This window comes from Hyperolius riggenbachi, chromosome 9 (genome assembly GCF_040937935.1).
Source record: "Hyperolius riggenbachi isolate aHypRig1 chromosome 9, aHypRig1.pri, whole genome shotgun sequence".
Classification (NCBI taxonomy): Eukaryota; Metazoa; Chordata; class Amphibia; order Anura; family Hyperoliidae; genus Hyperolius; species Hyperolius riggenbachi.
This window is the reverse complement of record NC_090654.1, coordinates 274,963,330-274,983,556: the sequence shown is the minus strand read 5'-3', so window position 1 is coordinate 274,983,556 and position 20,227 is coordinate 274,963,330. Positions and strand designations below refer to the sequence as shown.

The window sequence follows — 20,227 nt, the reverse complement described above, 5'->3', positions numbered from 1 at the left end:
TACATCTGTCATTGTAACCACCAGCAGGGCCGGGCCGAGGCATAGGCTGGAGAGGCTCCAGCCTCAGGGCGCAGTGTAGGAGGGGACGCAGAATTCATTCAGCTGTCATTCCTAATTGTGTTTGAAGCAGAAAGAAATAAGAAAAGGGGATACATGACAGTGACTGCAAGCCAGATAACTAGATATTAAGGTGTTGGGGAGGTTGTGGGCCCTGTGGCGCCTCTTAGTCTAATAGCAATCAGTGTGTGACAGCTGGCGTGGAAGGGGTGGAGGGATTGAGGGGCGCACTTTGGTGTTTTAGCCTTGGGTGCTGGAGGACCTTGTCCCAGCTCTGACCACCAGTTCTGTATATTGCATCAGTGTCCATATTTGATGCATATCATAGTCTGCATCATTAGCAGTGATGAGCTTCGAATGGATTCCGAATTGATTTTGACTTGAAATCATTCGGAATCCAAACGTTAATTAGTGCACCTGAGCGGGTGGGTGAGGGAGGGTTAACTTACCCGGGCTGACGTCTTCTTTAATCCGCCTCCAATTGCGTCCCGCGTTGCGTTCCAAGTCCCGTCACATGACTACCATGCTTCCTCCTTCCGGGTTAAAGGAGTAAGCGTGGGAGTCACCTCACGTGACGTGGGACACAATTGGAGGCGGATTAAAGATGGCAAAGAAGACGGCAGCCTGGGTAAGTTAAAGGACACCCGAAGCGAAAATAAAATAATGAAATAAATAATTGTATTTATCTTACTTCTCCTATAAAGGATAAAGGACTTTTTAAGATATTCCACAGTTTTATTTTATGGGTAAATTTACTTTTTAAATTTTAACTGTTTTATTGTTTTTGCTCAATGACACATTCATTGAAGTGTGCCAGAGCTAAAATTTATGAACTATTGACCCTTTTTATCTTTTTCCTGCTCTCAGAAGCCATTCTCTGCCAGGAAAGTGTTTTATAATTAGAATTTCTTATCAGTGAGGGTCACACTGTAGTCACTTCCTGTCTGAGTCAGGACTGAGTCAGCCACTTACATACCTGATATTTAACTCTTTCAGGCAGAGAAAGAAAAAAAGGAACACAGCATAATTGTGATGATTTGCTCAGCTGCCTGTGCAGGCAGGCAGCCTTTTGACCATTGTGTAGGTTTACATGCTGCAGGACTCTGGAAAGAAGAGCTTCTGTCAGTTTTGCAGCTTGTGCTTGCAGAGGAATTTGCATACGTTGTCATGCAAATTGCCTGGTCACATTCATTGGAGGCGTGTACTCAGAGCTGGGACAAGGTCCTCCAGCACCCAAGGCTGAGACACCAAAGTGCGCCCCTCCATCCCTGCCACCCCAGCCATCACACACTGATTGCTATTAGACTAAGAAGCGCCACAGGGCCCACAACCTCACCAACACCTTAATATCTAGTTATCTGGCTTGCAGTCACTGCCAAGTATCCCCTTTTCTTATTTCTTTTTGCTTCAAACACAATTAGGAATGACAGCTGAATGAATTGTGCGCCCCCTCCTACACTGCGCCCTGAGGCTGGAGCCTCTCCAGCCTATGCCTCGGCCCGGCCCTGCGTGTACTATAAGTACTATGTCTTTCCCACAATGCTTGGCTGGTCATAAGGAGTCTTCCTGTGTGAAACACTGTAGAGAGTGTCAGCCATGCTCTTGGTTTTAAGATCAGCTTAGAGTAATTCCTGGAAACTGTGCTAGGCAGATTCCCTAAGTGCAGTTAGGATTGTTTATCTGTTTGTTTGTTCTGTTGCTGTTGTCCTGTCCCAGCGGTGGTCGACAGGAAATGGTTCTGATCTCTGTTCTTGGAGTATAGCTGGTGCAGCGGTTGCTACCAGCTATCTCTTCTGTTCTGTCTCCTGGGATCGCGCTAGCCACTTTTCGCTAGCGCTGTGGATCCTTCTGTCTCCTGGGATCGCGCTAGCCACTTTTCGCTAGTGCTGTGGATCCTTCTGTTCTGCTACTCTGTACCTGGATCGCACTCGCTTCTCGCTAGTGCTGTGGATCCTATCTCTCGCTTGTCCCTGTTTTCGTGTGTCTGTCTTGTCTGCTACGGACGCTTGCTGGAGGCTCGGTGAGGTAACCGTTAAACAAGCGTTTGCGTCCTCTGTTTCATGTTTGTCTGTCGATGGTTAGTTGGTCGTGCTTGTCTCTATTGTGCTTATCACGTGGAGACCGCGCATAACCGCGTGCACTGTTGCGAATGAGTGCGGTGTTCGCGGTTAGCTAGTGTTTGTTATTTTCCGTATCTCCTCATTGTATGATTTGCTGTGCCTTTGCTACTCTCGTGCTCCGCCTTGCTGTAGCCTTGTGTCACATCTGGCGATCGCACCTCTCGCGATCGCGTTCTTTTTCGTATCTGCTGTTGTGTGTGCGCGGTCGCGGGGTGGCGACTAGGTTGGCGCACACACATACAACCTGTCCCTTTGCTTGTTCTCATTCGCAATCGCTTCTCTTGCGATTGCGTTCTGCGCTTCGTACAATTCCTGTCTGGCATTTGTGGAGGTACAGAGGATTGGTTCCTCTGCACTGCCCAGCGCCATCTGCCGGCAGGAATTTCCCCTCTACGGCTGCGTAGCACCTTTTGCTGGGTGCCTGAAAATATACGCTTGTGGAGGATTTCCGCCGTATCAGCGCACGCGTTGTGCGCTGATCACGGAGGAAGTTCCACAATCGTTACAATAATTATTTGTGTGCTCGGCACTGTACATACCCATGTCTATCTCATCATGTCACATGTCACCTCGGGTATCCTTTAACTATCCCTCACCTGCCTGCTCTCTGCACTAATTAACGTTTGGATTCCGAAATGATTTTTAAGTCGAAATCAATTCGGAATCCATTTGAAGCTCATCACTGATCATTATGTACCCCTTGTTTGTTTTCCTATTTTGTACAGCGCCATGGAATATGTTGGCGCTTTATAAATCAATAATAATACAACATTTAAAATGTCTGCTTTGCACTGAAGAGTGCAAAAAAGATGTTTTAAATCTCCAGTTTTGCTGGAAGTGGTTAAAGGGGCACTGTAGTGGCATAGGGGGTGATGCACAAATGTGTGGTAATATTGGGGTGCACAGACAGCGCATGGCAATATTACCATTACTTTCGGCAGTGTGTACCGCAAGTTACTTTATCAGGGGGGGGGGGGTCCTAGGGTTAGGCACCACCAGGGCGGGTTTTAGGGTTAGGCCCTACCAGGGGGGTTCTTAGGGTTAGGCACCACCGGGGGGGGTCTTATGGTTAGGCACCACAGGGGGACGGGGGGTCTTAGGTTTAGGCACCGTCGGGGGGGGTCTTATCTTAGGGTTGGGCACCACCAGAGAGGGTCTTATGCTGGGAATACACGGTTTGTTTTTTAGGTGATTAGCTGATTCGATAATTTCCGACATGTCCGATCTCCCTTTCAATTCTGTTGCCGCTCGATTTCTGATAGAAGTGAATGGAAAAAGATAAGACAAACGAGAGGAAGATAAGATAATCGACTGCAGAATCGAGCGGCAAAAACGAACCGTGTATTCCCAGCAATGGGTTAGGCATCGGTAGAGGGAGGGTTCTGTGTGAGAGTAGGGTTAGGTGTAGTTGTAGTAAAATATCGGTAATATTTACCAATGTTTTACTATGCATATTACATCTGTAAATATATTTTCGGTTTCATTGGTATGGACGATATTTTGTGATTCCGGGTTCACCCGGCGTGTTATTTTATCATATTTATTATTCTATCTCAGATAAAGAGAAAGAAACAATAAAAATAGTTATAAACAATATCAACATTTCGGCTATACCCCACGCCCTTTTTTCCTGGTGCCCCTATTTGATGTACGAGTGTAACAGAAGGTAAAGGTGGAGTGACAGGCTGCAGGGAGTGGATAAAGATGGAGTAAAAGGCTGTGACAAACACATAAAGGTGGAGCAAACAGCAGCTCTCTCCAGCAGATTGTGCGTCTATTAATATCCGCCGCGTCTCTATGACAATCTCCCGCGTCCGTCTCCCTGAGCCGCTGGGATTAAGGCTGAAATCTCAGAGGAGAGAGCTGAGAGCTACAGCCAGCCTCAAGTCTCCACTTCCAGGATGATGCAAAAGAAATGCCAAAATACAAACAAACTGGATAAAAACAAAAATCAAAGATGTGGGAGAAAAGTAAAAGTAAGAAATGAATCGGTATGATCACCGGTGTGGTGAAACACATTGCGACCTATAACATTTGGCAACTTGCCCTACTGGGCATGTGCGCCTTCTTTCATTTATCCCCGCTGTAATTATGTGCAATCACCGGTGTTTAGTTCCAGGGAGGGTTATTAGTTGTCCAGCAGAGGAGGGTTCTGTGTGAGAAAAGGGTAAGGCCTCGTTCACATCATTTAGCGCAGATGGCCGTGCCTTCGGAACGCAACGCGTACGATCGCACACCATCTGTGTCGCTATGTGCTGCGATGCTGATCCCATTCACTACAGTGAATGATTCAGCACTGTGATTTCTGAAAAATGCATGCAGCAGTGTGATAGCGCATCGCATATGATGGGAATGGCAGAAGTGCTGCTTATACACTTTTGCCGTTCTTACATGTCGCACATCATACGCGCTGCCGAAATGCACATGCAAGCGCTTATAGTGGGAACGAGCCCTTAGGCCTGGAACCCATTACAAAACGCTATCTCTAATCGCAATCGCTAGCGTTTTGTATGAGCCGTTTGTAAGCGATTTCATGAGCGTTTTAGGGAGCGATTTTAGAAAGTGTAATTTGCCAGCGGTTGTGTAGCGATTAGCGTTTTAAAGTCTGATTGGTCCTTTCAATTATTTCTAATTTTGTTACAGTGTACATTAAAACGCTAGCAAAATCGCTCCCTGCAGGTTTTGATGAGCGATTACGCCAGCGATTATATACTTTACATTGAAGCATTGAACAAAATGCTGCATGTCCTGCGTTTGCGATTTTGCTAATCGCAATCGCTTCTGTGGAATTTGTACCATCCATTTACATTGGCTAGCGATTTCTCACGCTCCCAAAAACGCCCCAAAAAATCGCTCTAATGGGTTCCAGCCCTTAGGGTGCGTTGCATTTTGCTTTTATAGTAATAGCTTGAACTTGAAGTCAATGGTTAGGTTACACTTAATGATAGTAATAGCTAAAAATAATTGCAACCGGTTGCAAAATGTGTGCAATAACGCAAAAACCAAACCAACCATCTGAACTAAAAATCACTGAATAAAATAATCTTACCCTGGGAGGCCAATTCCTGCAGCTCCTTCAGCAGATTCTGGTGTCTTAGAATGGAAATAATTCTCTCATCTGCAGGAAAACAGACATCACATGGGCTTTACATTAAGGCCTCTTTCACAGTGCAACGTTAATTTGGAGTCGCACGTTAAAACAACATTTAATGCAGAATAACACTGCAATGAAAAATCAATGCCCCATTCACAGTGCACACGTTACGTTAGTGACTAACGCTGCACGTTAAGTAAAAGTGCTGCATGCTGTGCGTTATACACGTTATTAGCTGCGTTGGACTGTTTGCACATGCTCAGTAATGACTCGGAAACATACTTTTCATTGCCTGTATGTGACGATAATGGGGCATTAAGTTGCATTGCGACTTTTTTTGGGGCGTCGCGTTGTAATTTGCGTTTCAACTTTAATGTCGCATCAAACTGCAACGTCCTACTGTGAAAGAGGCCTTAGCAGGGAGAGTTCAGGAGATATACGGAGGAGGGCATCACTCAATGCCAGGCAGCAGCTGCAAGCCGTGGTTTATTTTAGTGGTACACGGCTCAGTAGTGACTTGATTATACAATCACTGACTGTCCTCTCTGATTGAGAGCATCACTTAATGTCAGGCAGCAGCTGCAAGCCGTGGTTTATTTTAGTCGTACACGGCTCAGTATTGGCCTGATTATCCAATCAATGACTCTCCGCTCTGATTGATCCTCCATCAGGGTGAAGCAATCAATAAATCACATCTTGAAAGCAGCTATTTTAAAGGGACTCTGAGCAGTGCAGAAACTATGGAAAGATGCATATCATTTTAAAGCTCTCTTTCTCCTCTTTCCAATGATATATAAACTGCCACCCTACGCCTTTTAGTTTTCACTATTTTCGCGATTGAAATTGCCACAGCCGCGATTTTTATCGCGAAAATAGAGAAAACTAAAAGGCGTAGGGCGGCGGTTTATATATCATTGGAAAGAGGAGAAAGAGAGCTTTAAAATGATATGCATCTTTCCATAGTTTCTGCACTGCTCGGAGTCCCTTTAAGTACCAAATTTAATTGAAAAAAAAAAAAAACCTCAATTTTTTTCCAGCAAGATCAACGGAGAGGAATAAGGCCACGTTCACATTGGCTGGTGCATTCCCTGTGACAGCTGGAACAAACCGCAACGGATCAAGATAGCAGGGCTGCACACTATGCTCTGGTTGTGGCAGGTACAGTGAAGAATACAGTCAATGAAAAGAATGCTTCACTGTTACTGTTATCAAGCATGTTTAACGGTAACGCATTGCATCCAGGGTGCTACGATGCTGCAACCTGTTACACCGCAATGCTCCTGCCGCACTGCGAACTTTGCCACATAGGTGGCGCATTGCAGTGTGGTAAGCCATGGTATAGCGTGCCCGTTACATCACAATGCACCTCTGTGAATGAGGCCTTAAGCAAACAGAACGTTCACAAACATGGAGCATTTGTTGTTATAACTGTCACTAGAGATGGTCGATAAGATGGTAATCATTTGGCTTCCATGCAGGCATAATGCTAATTGTATGCCACAACTGGGACCAGCACAGACATCAGATAGTTTACTATCAGTACAGGCACAGAGTAACAGCTTATACTGTACGTAGCACAGATCAGCACACACTGCAGCTGGTTTACTATCAGTACATGCACAGAGTAACAGCTTATACTGTACATACTGGGGGTAGCAGAGATCAGCACACACTGCAGCTGGTTTACTATCAGTACAGGCACAGAGTAACAGCTTATAGTGTACATACTGGGGGTAGCAGAGATCAGCACACACTGCAGCTAGTTTACTATCAGTACAGGCACAGAGTTACAGCTTATACTATACATACTGGGGGTAGCAGAGATCAGCACACACTGCAGCTAGTTTACTGTCAGTACATGCACAGAGTAACAGCTTATACTGTACATACTGGAGGTAGCAGAGATCAGCACACGCTGCAGCTAATTTACTATCAGTACAGGCACAGAGTAACAGCTTATACTGTACATACTGGGGGTAGCAGAGATCAGCACACACTGCAGCTGGTTTACTATCAGTACAGGCACAGAGTAACAGCTTATAGTGTACATACTGGGGGTAGCAGAGATCAGCACACACTGCAGCTGGTTTACTATCAGTACAGGCACAGAGTAACAGCTTATACTGTACATACTGGAGGTAGCAGAGATAAGCACACGCTGCAGCTAGTTTACTATCACTACAGGCAGAGAGTAACAGCTTATACTGTACATACTGGGGGTAGCAGAGATCCGCACACACTGCAGCTAGTTTACTATCAGTACAGGCACAGAGTAACAGCTTATACTGTACATACTGGAGGTAGCAGAGATCAGCACACGCTGCAGCTAATTTACTATCAGTACAGGCACAGAGTAACAGCTTATAGTGTACATACTGGGGGTAGCCGAGATCAGCACACAATGCAGCTAGTTTACTATCAGTATAGGCACAGAGTAACAGCTTATACTGTACATATTGGAGGTAGCAGAGATCAGCACATGCTGCAGTTAGTTTACTATCAGTACAGGCACAGATTAACAGCTTATACTGTACATACTGGAGTTAGCAGAGATCAGCACATGCTGCAGCTAGTTTACTATCAGTACAGGCACAGAGTAACAGCTTATAGTGTACATACTGGGGGTAGCCGAGATCAGCACACACTGCAGCTAGTTTACTATCAGTATAGGCACAGAGTAACAGCTTATACTGTACATACTGGAGGTAGCAGAGATCAGCACATGCTGCAGCTAGTTTACTATCAGTACAGGCATAGAGTAACAGCTTATACTGTACATACTGGAGACAGCAGAGATCAGCACACACTGCAGCTACATTCCTATCAGTACAGGCACAGAGTAACAGCTTATACTGTACATACTGGGGGGCATCAGAAATCACATGTTGCAGCTAGTTTACTATCAGTACAGGCAGAGTAAAAGCTTATGCTGTAAATACTGAGGATAGCAGAGATCAGCACACACTGCAGCTAGTTTACCATCAGTACAGGCGCAGAGTAACCGCTTTAATTACTGTACATACCGCAGGTAGCAGGGATCATCACACACTGCAGCTAGTTTACCATCAGTACAGGTGCTGAGTAACCGCTTTAATTACTGTACATACTGCAGGTAGCAGGGATCAGCACACACTGCAGCTAGTTTACCATCAGTACAGGTGCAGAGTAACCGCTTTAATTACTGTACATACTGCAGGTAGCAGGGATCAACACATACTGCAGCTAGTTTGCAATCAGTACAGGCACAGAGTAACAGCTTATACTGTACATACTGGAGGCAACAGGTCAGTATTAAAAGGGAGGTAAAATTAATAATCCAAGCTAATTGCACTGAAGCTCTGGCCTCTGGGCCCTATTTTAGGATATTCAAGCACCCCAATGCTATGAGATTCTTGCCTAGTAGTGCACAGTTACAGAGTCATATATTATTAGTTGCTGCACTTTTTGTATGAGGATAGAAATGGTTAAGTAGCTGGCATCCCCAGGATACTGGCATTAATTCCCAGCAGGGCTCTGCTTTCACGGATGCTCTACATCCTCTTGGAGTATAAAACAAACCTAAACCCAGTGTTCTTACGTGTGTGTGCGTGCGTGTACGTGTGTGTGTGTGCGTGTGTGTGTGCGTGCGTGTGTGTGTCTGTGTGTGTGTGTGCGTGTGTGTGTGTGTGTGTGTGTGTGTGTGTCTGTGTGTCTGTGTCTGTGTGTGCGTGTGTGTGTGTCTGTGTGTGTGTGTGCGTGTGTGTGTGTGTGTGTGTGTGTGTGTGTGTGTCTGTGTGTCTGTGTCTGTGTGTCTGTGTCTGTGTGTCTGTGTGTGTGTGTGTGTGTCTGTGTGTCTGTGTGTGTGTGTGTGTGTGTGTGTGTGTGTGTGTGTGTGTACAGAGTGTGTGTGTGTGTGTGTGTGTGTGTGTGTGTGTGTGTGTGTGTGTGTGTGTGTGTGTGTGTGTGTGTGTGTGTGTGTGTGTGTGTGTGTGTGTGTGTGTGTGTGTGTGTGTGTGTGTGTGTGTGTGTGTGTCTGTGTGTGCGTGCGTGCGTGTGCGTGCGTGCGTGCGTGTGTGTGTGTGTGTGTGTGTGCGTGTGTGTGTGTGTGTGTGTCTGCGTGTGTGTGTCTGTGTGTGTGTGTGTGTGTACAGAGTGTGTGTGTGTGTGTGTGTGTGTGTGTGTGTGTGTCCGCCCGCGTTGGCCGGTTTCTTGAAGAAGTTTTTTTTTTTTCCGATTTCTTTGCATTGGACGGTTTTCTAAGCGTTTTTGCAGAGCGATTGCGTTTTTTGATCCGGAAAAGAATAAATACAATGTATTTATTCTTAAAAACACAAACGCAATCGCTGCACAAAGCGATTTTGTGAGCTCATGCATTTTCCTGTACCTTCCATTGAGGCAGAATCGCATCAAAAATGGCCCTTGCACTGCTTCTCTGAACGGATCGGAAACGAACCACTCAGATGTGAACTCTCTCATAGTGATTAAAAATTGTCAAAAATGCCCCTAGTGTGAACGAGCCCTTACTCTGGGAGAAATGTACATTTTATAGGGTTCTATTTTAAATTTTACAATTTTTTGCTATAGTTGTCCTTTAATTAAAAAAAACAACAACAAAAAACAAACAACAAGAAAAAAAAAAAACAATGACTATAATCACCTTTAAAGTTGTGCACCAATGCCATAAATCTGTCATTGTAATAACCCTTTGTCAGTGCTGTATTTAGTAAGCCAGGGAGCTGCTCTGTGTGTTGCTGATTCTGCACAGTGAGGTGGAAGGACTCTGCAGTGCATGCTGGGTAATGATGGATCGGGCTTCTCCCGCAATGTGCCTCCATGGAAGCATAAGCAGTGATTTCTCTAGTGGCTCCTGGGCTGGAGAGAAGCATCTCTTACCTCCTCGGAGAGTCTCCAGGCAGTCCTGAGTGATGGGGACGGGATTGGGTTTAGACAGCGTGTCAGAAATCACTTCCACAATGCATTTCATCACCTGTCAGGAGGCAAAGAAGGAGAATCAGCCAGCGGAACCGGCCTTGCACAGCGCAGACGCGAGCCGACTGCTAAACAGGATCTGTCACCGTGCAAAGCAGCAGGCTCGCGGGAGCTCGCTACTTCACCTCATACCAGACCTCGGCTAGACCACGTCAGGGGCTGGCTCACCCACCCTCAATGCTCTACGGCAGAGTTCCCCAACCCTGTCCTTAAGGCCCACCAACAGTACATGTTTTGCAGAAAACCACAAACATTCACAGATGAGGTAATTAGTGTCTCAGCAGAGCTGATTATCTACCTGTGTGGATTTCCACAAAACATGCACCGTTGGTGGGCCTTGAGGACAGGGTTGGGGAACACTGCTCTGCGCTACCTCTCCCCTAACCCCCAGAGCCACCGTCAGACATTTCTGAAACCCGGCAAACCTGCTAGGTCCCCTCACTCCCCTCTACCCCACAAACATTTCCTCCAAAAAATTAGCCAAAGCGATGGATTAAAGGACAACTGAAGAGAGAGGTATATGGAGGCTGCCATGTTTATTTCCTTTTAAGCAATACCAGTTGCCTGGCAGCCCTGCTGATCCTCTGTCTCTAATACTATTAGCCACAGCCCCTGAACAAGCATGCAGCAGATCAGGTGTTTCAGACTTTAAAGTCAGATCTGACAAGACTAGCTGCATGCTTGTTTCTGGTGTTATTCAGATACTACTGCAGAGAAACAGACCAGCAGGGCTGCCAGGCAACTGGTATTGATTAAAAGGAAATAAATATGGCAGCCTCCGTATACCTCTTACTTCAGTTCCCCTTTAAGACCATACAGGGTCCTACACGTGGCAATACGTTTTGCCCCTTGCACTTCTTCATGGTTGCCTAAGCCGGCGAACTTGACTGTTAGGGTTGTGAGAAATCTCGTTAATGATGCGCACACATGATACCATTTTTTCATTTTTGTTGATTAGATAATTTACGGTATCCATACACGGTACAATGAAAACGTTCGATTTTCTTGTTTATTCAATCAAAATGATCTAATCGAATGAAAGCAGAAAATATTTTTTTTCGATCAAAAAAATCGAAAGATTATCCAGTTTTTTTCTATAAAGATCTTATCGGACGTGTTGGAAAAATTTTTATATTCGATCTAACGCAATAATCAAACAAAATTATCTGATTGAAAAAAAATGCAAAATTGTACCATGTATGGCCACCTTTAGCATTTTTTTCCAATGAGATAATTTTGTTTGATTATTGTGTTAGATCGAATATAAAGATTTTTCCAATATGTCCGATTGGATTTTTATTGAAAAAACAGGATAATCGTTAATTTTTCTCGATTGAAAAAAATAATTTTTTTCACTTTCATTTAATTTGATCGTTTTGGTCGAATAAATGGGAAAATTAAACATTTTTATTGTACTGTGTAGCAAGATTGAGGCTTATTCACTGCAAGACCAAACTTGTCAATTTCGCTTGCTCATCCCCACTAGTCATACACAGATCAATTATGGCCCGATATGCCTAGCCTATCGATCTTTATTCCATTAGAATTTGATGGTAGAAAGGATCCAGCCGGCACCATCCAATATATATAATGCTCTTTTATTGTTCAATGGCCGTCATATAGATAGCAATGTTTCGGAGCAATGTGCCCCTTTATCAAGCCATGACAGCCTCAAAGTGCAATGAGTAACAGACATCTTATATAGTACATCATATTTTCAAATTAACCTATCATAAGGCCCCAAAGTTCAAGGAGCCACTCGTATTCCGCCTTATCAAATGCGGACCTGATTGGAGACTTATTCTAAATATAGTGAGCCAGCTGGATGCCGGCTGGATCCTTTCTACTGTTACACTCAGGTGGTATCTGAGTCTGCCGTGGCACATCCGCACATGAAATCTTGGGGTTGTGCTTTTCTACATTGTTTCTTCTATTAGAATTTGATGGGATAGGGAAGAGGCATGAGGGGGAGAAACACTGGATCCATCTGAAAATGGCGCCTGCGAATAATGGCGCACGGTGTTGCCGCTAATCCGTTTGCCGCTTATCGCTATTTAACGGTAAAGCCTTATTGTTATTTAACGTTAACACACAGAGCCCTCTCTGTACCTATCCCTAACCCCTAAACCCCCCCTGGTGGTGCCTAACCCCTAGCCCCCCCCCCCCTGGTAGTGCCTAACCCTAAGACCCCCTGCCCTGGTTGTGCCTAACCCTAACCCTAAGACCCCCCTGGTGGTGCCTAACCCTAAGACCCCCCTGGTGGTGCCTAACCCTAAGACCCCCCTGGTGGTGCCTAACCCTAAGATCCCCCTGGTGGTGCCTAACCCTAAGACCCCCCTGGTTGTGCCTAACCCTAACCCTAAGACCCCCCTGGTGGTGCCTAACCCTAAGACCCCCCTGGTGGTGCCTAACCCTAAGACTCCCCTGATGGTGCCTAACCCTAAGACCCCCCTGGTGGTGCCTAACCCTAAGACCCCCCTGGTGGTGCCTAACCCTAACCCTAAGACCCCCCTGGTGGTGCCTAACCCTAAGACTCCCCTGATGGTGCCTAACCCTAAGACCCCCCCAGTGGTGCCTAACCCTAACCTTGACAGTGTTGCATTAAATCCATTCACCGTTTTGCAGTTAAATAACGTCTGCAGTTTGGCTTATGTAGGGCGCTATTGATAAATAACGTTAGTGTGTGCCGTTTTTCTTCTTTTTTCCCTGTGCGCCATTATTATGCAGTACTAACAATAAATAGCGATAAGCGTATCTTTTTAATGCGGCGCCATTTTTATGCATAGGCGCTGTGCACCATTATTCACTGATCCGAGAAACACTGTGTGTGTAATTCCTTATCTTAGTAGCTAAGCATTGCTGGAGACTAGAGCTTATATATTACAGACAGGAAGTTATGAATCAGGATTATTATCGTGATTCAAAACTTTCTGTCTGTAAAACACAAGCTCTAGTTTACTGGCTAATTTAAAAGAAAAACAGCAAGCTTTCAGCTAATAACCCTTCTTCAGACTCTATTCTAAAGTTCTATGTTAAAACACACAATCAGAAGGAGGAAGAGAGATTTCTTTTGCAACTATAAGTGTCATCCAGATACATTAATTACAAGGGATCTTGCAAGGATTGTGAGGTATTTATGGCAAACAATTAAGACCCTTGGCTTACTTAACACCTACATTGACTCAGGCTGACATAGAGAGTTCTTTACAGACCCTATCTTGTTCACTGTTTGCTGCTGGAGCCTGGAAACAGTTAGCTTAGCTGTATGTTACTGAGCGAAGGGGGGGGGGGGGGGGAGGGGGGCATTCAATGGGGCACAGTGATTCCCAAGGGGGGCCAGTGCCCCAGTGTAGCACTGCCCATGACCCTCACAGGACTTGGTATCCTCCCTCAATGAAGGTGCAGCAGGCAGCAGCCAGGAGGGCAGTCCGGCCTGCAGCCAGCGGATCTCGGCTCCTCGGCCCCGAAGAGGTGTACGACATTGCATGATCGCTGCTCAGCCTCAGCACTCCATGCAGCAGTGTCAGAGCCCAGTAAATAATTAAGCACACAGGTCTGTGAATGATTTATAAGCAGACCGCGACCCAAATTGGTGAGAAGACAAAGCAATGCTCTAAATATCTCGAGTTTTTAGGTCAGGTTAAATAATGAGTACGGCTTTTCAGCCGAGATAAAGATGAAGTGTTGAGCTGCTTCTCACACCTGGCAGGAGCCACAAAATCAGGCCTCATGTACAGCACATGGCTTCAGCCAAGTGACAAGAACTTTATAAAGCAGGAGGAAAAAAGGGACGAGGGGATGTGGGAAGAAACCAAGAGCCAATATAGTGCAGTAAGTTTGTGACACAAACATTAACCACTTAACGACCGCCTAACGCCCATAGGCGTCGGCGGGTCGTTAGTGGTATAGCATGGAAGCGGCCTTTCCATGACAGTTCACGGAGGCTGTCTCCGTGAACAGCCGGAGAGCTGCCGATCGCGGCTCGCCAGCTAACTGTAAACGGGCGGGGAAGAAATCCCCGCTGTTTACATCACACGGCGCTGCTGCGCAGCAGCGCCGTGACGTAGATTGGCGATCCCCGGCCTCTGATTGGCCGGGGATCGCTGGCATCTGATAGGCTGAAGCCTATCCTAGATGGCCCAGGACGGATATCCGTCCTGCGCTGCCCATAGCCTGCGGGAGAAGCAAGTATGGGCAGAGAGGGTGGAAATCGATGCGGAGGGGGGCTTTGAGGAGCCCCCACCCCGCTAAGCAGAAATAGCAGGCGGCGATCAGATTCCCCCCAGCAGGGCATATGATAGGCTGAAGCCTATCCTTCAATGCGCAGGACGGAAATCCGTCCTGCGCAGCTCATGGAGGGAGAGGGAGGTAAGGGGAAGGAGGGAGCGCCGAAAATGCTGCGGAGGGGGGCTCTGAAGTGCCCCCCCCCGCAGATCACAAACAGCCGGCGGCGATCAGACCCCCCCCAGCAGGACATCCCCCTAGTAGGGAAAAAAGGGGGGAAGTCTGATCGCCAAGGCTCACTCCTGATCGGTGCTGCGGGCTGGAGAGCCCACGCAGCACCGATCAGTGCAGAAAGCCCTGGTCCTTAAGTGGTTAAAGTGAACCTAAAACATTTTAAATAAAATAAAAAAAAACAGATAACTTACATAAGGAGAGGAAAGGCCTTGGGCCCTATAGAGCTTTCCCGTTCCTCTCTCGGTCCCCTCGTTCCAGTGCTGTCAACCCCGTTAGCCGCTGCTCTATTCTGCCGCAGGAGGCTTCAGAAGTTTCGGGACTCTAAGTGCTCCCATAGAGGGGCGGCTCCATAGTGAGCATGCGCGAGTGCACTCACTCTCTTACACATGCGCAAGAACGGAGCCGCCCGTCTTCAGGAGAGCTTGGGCTTCCAAAGACTTCTGAAGCCTTGTGCAGCAGGAGATTTGAACAGGGGTAACAGTGCTGGAACCAGGGGACCGAGAGAGGAGCGGGAAATCTCTATAAGACCCAGAGCCTTCCCCCTCCCAGGGCCGGCACTACCATAGAGGCAAAGGGGGCAACTCCCCCAGGGCCCTGACCTCTGCTGAGGCCCCCACAGAGCCTACCCTGCTATATTCTGTCTGCTCCCCGGGGCCCTGCAAGTATAATAGCCATAATTAATTGTCATGTGTAGAGTGGGAGGGTAACAGCGTGTCTCAAAGTGCAGCCGCTGCCCGTCCGCTCACCCACTGGGACTAATAGGTAATTCATTATGGCTAATATACTTGCAGGGCCCCGGGGAGCAGAGGGGTGATGGCTATGGGAGAGAGAAGCTTTGTGCTGGGAGGCCCCAACTCTAGTTTGCCCCAGGGCCACAGGGCCCCTCAAACCAGCCCTGCCCCCTCCTTAGGTAAGTATATGTTTATTCTAAAAACTCTTCAGGTTTTCTTTAAAGTGTAACTGTCGGGCATAAACTCAAAAATCAATTATATATTTTTATCTGGTAAACAAGTAATAAGGATGCTAACCAGGCAATCCAAAAGTTAAAATCTCTATTACTTTTCTTGTTTATAAATTATCATTCCCCAGTTTACCTGACTCTTATTTGGTACGTTGCCGCACAAAGGAAGTTGCAGGGCATGCTGGGTTGTCCTTTTTTTGCTTCTGTACATTAGTTAAGTCTGAGGGGAAATAAAGAAGCAAAAAAAAGACAACCCAGCATGCCCTGCAACTTCCTTTGTGCGGCAACGTACCAAATAAGAGTCAGGTAAGCTGGGGAATGATCATTTATAAACAAGAATAGTAATAGAGATTTTAACTTTTTAATTGCCTGATTAGCATCCGTATTACTTGTTTACCAGATAAAAATAAAGAATTGATTTTTTATTTTATGCCCGACAGTTACACTTTAAAATGATGTGAATAATTATACTCACATTTGTGTCACACAGCTGGTGGGGAGAACAAATCAGACCCCACTCGGGTTAAAAAGTAGCTCTCTGCAATTACGGACAAGACAACAAAGAGATATGTATGCCCTCCACACGAGGGGGTGTGAATATATACAGGGATCAGAGGCACCAATGTGAAATAACATATTTAAAAACAGTTTAAAAATAGAGGAGGTAATAGTAAACTTACCTTTTCCCAGGGGAAGAACTCAATGAAGTCTTACTTCCCAACTCTCTGAGATAGGAAAGAGGGACACGCCCCTGCCACACCTCTAACCACACCCTCACCATGCATATCACAAAGAGTCAAAAGATGTAGTTTTATCATTCAAAGCACACTGGTCCTTTCTATTACCATTAGTTTTCCTCCATTTTTACAAGTGAAAGTAAGAAATTTAAAGGATTAAAATAAAGCTTGGAGCCAATTAAACACATTTTTCTGTAGAAAAACATATATTTACACAGATCTGTACATCAGTCCTGAAAGAGGGACAAATGAGGAAGAAAGAGGGACAGAGGGATTTGGTCCCCAAAGAGGGACAGTGTGTGAGGATCCGCTCGGCTGCCTGCGCAGGCAAGCAGCTTTTTGACCACTGTTCAGGTCTGCATTCTGCAGGTCTCTGGAAGAGAGACCTTTTGTCAGTTTTGCAGCTTGCTGCTGAGGAATTTGCATACGTTTGTCATGCAGATTGCCTAGCCACATCCTTTGTAGGCTTGCTCTATATATACCATGTGATATCACAGACCTGGGCTGGTCATAAGGGTTAGTCCTGTGAAACACTCCTGGAGTGTCAGCCTTGTCATTGTTTAAAGATTAGCTTAGAGTAATTCCTGGGACTGCACTAGGCAGGTTCCCTAGTGCAGTTAGGATTGCATATCTGTTTTGTTTGTCTGTTGCCATTGTCCTGTCCCAGCGGTGGTCGACAGGAAATCATTCTGATCTTTGTTCTTGGAGTATAGCTGGAGCAGCGGTTGCTACCAGCTATCTCTTCTGATCTGTCTTGCCTGGATCACACTCGCCTAGCGCTAGTGCTGTGGATCCGTCTGATCTCCATCTCTCTTGCTGTACTTTGGATCGCACTTGCTCTGGCAGAAAGAGCAGTGGATCCAACTCGCTTTGTTTCTATACTTGGATCGCACTCGCTCTGGCGGAAAGAACAGTGGATCGTACCTCTCACTTATTCCTGTTTTCGTGTATCTGTCTTGTCTGCTACGAATGCTTGCTGGAGGCTCGGTGAGGTAACCGTTAAGCAAGAGCTCGCGTCCTCTGTTTCATGTTTGTCTGTCGGTGGTTAGTTAGGCGTGCTTGTCTCTGTTGTGCTTAACACGCGGGGACCGCGCATAAACGCGTGCACTGTTGCGAATGAGTGCGGTGTTCGCGTTTAGTTAGCGTTTGTTATTTTCCTTATCTTCTCATTGTATGTTTTGCTGTGCCTTTGCTACTCTTGTGCTCTGCCTTGCTGTAGCCTTGTGTCACCTCTGGCAATCGCCGCTCTCGCGATTGCGTTCCTACTTCATATCTGCTGTTGTATGTGCACCGTCGCGGGTTGGCAACTAGATTGGGGCACATACATACATTCTGTCCCTGTGCTCATTCTCTTCCGCAATCGCTTCTCTTGCGATTGCGTTCTCACTTGGTTTCTTCTGTTGTGTGTCCACCTTCGCAGGTTGGCGGCTAGATTGGTGGACATACATGCATTCCTCATCTGTGCTTATTCGGTCTTGGGTAGCTGTTAGCAATCGCCATCTCTGGCGATTGCCTTCTCACTTTATCTTCATGGTTGTGTGTTCATCGTCGCAGTGTGGCGACTAGTTTGGTGGACACACATACCCTCTGTCGCTTTGATCTCTCTCTCTCTCAGGGCTATCTTGCCCTGCGTTTCTTCCCTTCGTACAATTCCTGTCTGGCGTCTGTGGCAGGGCAGAGGAGCTGTTCCTCTGCACTCCACAGCTCCACCTGTCGACAGGAATTTCCCTCTACAAGTGCATTGCACCTTTTGCTGGGTTCCCTCAAATTATTCGCTTGTGGAGGATTTCCGCAGTGTCAGCGCACGTATTGTGCGCTGATCACGGAGAGAATTCCACAATCGTTACACAGTGCCTCCGAAAAAGGGACAGTTGAGATCTTTGGTGGAGTTAAAGGACCTTGTTCACGAAAATCTTAAAATTGTAAATACATGTAAACATATACAAATAAGAAGAACATTTCTTCCAAAGTAAAATGAGCCATAAATTACTTTTCTGCTATGTTGCTGTCACTTACAGTAGGTAGTAGAAATCTGACAGATTGTGGACTAGCCCATCTTCTTATGAGGGTTATCAGGGTTTTCTTTATTTTTAAAAGCACTTAGTGAATAGCGGTTGCTCTGTCCAACTGCCAAAATAGTGTGCAGCGAGCAGGGAGGCTGGCCAGCATTTTTGTATAAATGTTTTCAGGGAATGTCTTTATAAAGAATGAAGGTCATGCTGAGAATCCCCAATGAAGAGATGGATGAACCCAAAACCTGTCAGTATGTAATCTCAGATTTCTAATACTCACTGTAAGTGCCAGCAGCATAGGAGAAAAGTAATTTATGGCTCATTTTACTCTGGGAGAAAAAGAACTTCTTAATTGTATGTGTTTTTAATTTTAAGATTTTTGCGACAGTTCCGCTTTAAGAACTGTAATTTTATTGATCCACTAGAGACTGGGGTTCTAGACTCTACTAAGGCTTATTGGAGATTTGACTCTCTTTACTTGCCTGAAGAAGCGGGAACCTGTCCTTGAGAAACGTGTTGCAATTTATGAATGCTTTGTTCATTTGGATCAATAAAATTGCAGTTCTTAACCTCACCATTGAGTTCTGTTTCCCAGAGTGGAGGTAAGTTTACCTTTATCTCCTCTATTGTTAAATTGTTTTTAATCATTTTATTTCACCTTGGTGCCCCTGAACAAAAAAATGTATTGAGTCGGATGGTTGATTGTGCTGCAAAATGTGTATTGCAAAGTGAGGAAACCACACAAGGTTTTCCTATCTACTCTGATGATTCCTGGTTACACCTCTTTGCGCTGCATTTCACTCTGAGCAACAAGCGCATTAACCACCCTAGTGGTAATGGCGGATATACACGTCAATACAAAACATGCTGTGAACGGTATTGCCCTGCTTACACGCCAATACTCTCCTGCACGGTATACTAGACCCCTGCTTGACACATTTTGGCAAGTTACAGGAAAAAAAAATCCCGAGATAATTAAACGCCAGGGAGGTTAATACATCACAAACGCTAACGAAAAGTCCAGCGTAAAAGAAATAAGCCAAAACAACTCCTTACCTTAGTGTCATCTTCACTTTCTAGGCTGGATACCGGCAGGGCCAAAACTGAAACAGAAAAATAACATAATTATAACACCACTTCATACCTCCAGACTTTTGAGATGAGAAAGTGGGACACTTAAGCCCCACCCCTGCCACACCCCTGCCACACCCCTGATCACGGTCCCATCACACCCCTAGTTATGCATACCATAAAGATTTCATAAGAAAAATATGTTGTTTTATAATTCAAACCACACTGGTCCTTTCTATCCTGGTTCATTTTCCTTCATATTAACATTTTAAAATTTGTAATATATCAATTTAAAGGATGGGAATAAAGTTTAGAGTCAATCAAACACATTTTTTAGTAGAAAAACAGGGGCGGCACCAGGGGGGTGGAAGGGGGTGCTCAAGCACCCCCTAGAATTGTCCAAGCACCCCCAAAGCACCCCCTGGAGTGAACTGACTTCAGGCGTCTAAAAGACACCAAGTCAGTTCACACAGCGGCAGCACGGAGCAGCAGGCAGGGCTACGGTAAGATGGCCGCCCGAAGCCCTGTTCTGCAGACTTCGAGTCTGCAGTGCAGGGCTTCGGGCGGCCATTTTCCCGTAGCCCTGCTTTCAGCATGCAGGCAGGAAGTCTCGTGACGTCGGGAAGGAAGAGGATCGTGGGCGCGCGGGCGCTGCGCGCCACAAGGAGGTCGAGACAGGAGGTCGGGAAAGAAGGTCTTCTGGCTGTAGGTGAGTAAATGGGTTTTTCTTTTCTTTTTCAGGTGATGCT

The 20,227-nt window shown here is 46.0% G+C and overlaps 1 protein-coding gene across 2 annotated transcripts in view; it reads right to left on the bottom strand.

The window, feature by feature from the left end:
• The window catches only part of CHGA (chromogranin A), a 49,745-nt gene that overhangs the window by 15,424 nt on the left and 14,094 nt on the right, over positions 1 to 20,227 (bottom strand). For both annotated transcript variants that reach the window (XM_068254614.1, XM_068254615.1), the window contains exons 3-5: positions 19,464 to 19,510; positions 10,144 to 10,237; positions 5,227 to 5,295 (exon numbers count right to left, since the gene is read on the bottom strand). In XM_068254614.1, coding sequence (XP_068110715.1) covers positions 5,227 to 5,295; positions 10,144 to 10,237; positions 19,464 to 19,510 — 210 coding nt within the window. The remainder of the gene's footprint in view (positions 1 to 5,226; positions 5,296 to 10,143; positions 10,238 to 19,463; positions 19,511 to 20,227) is intronic.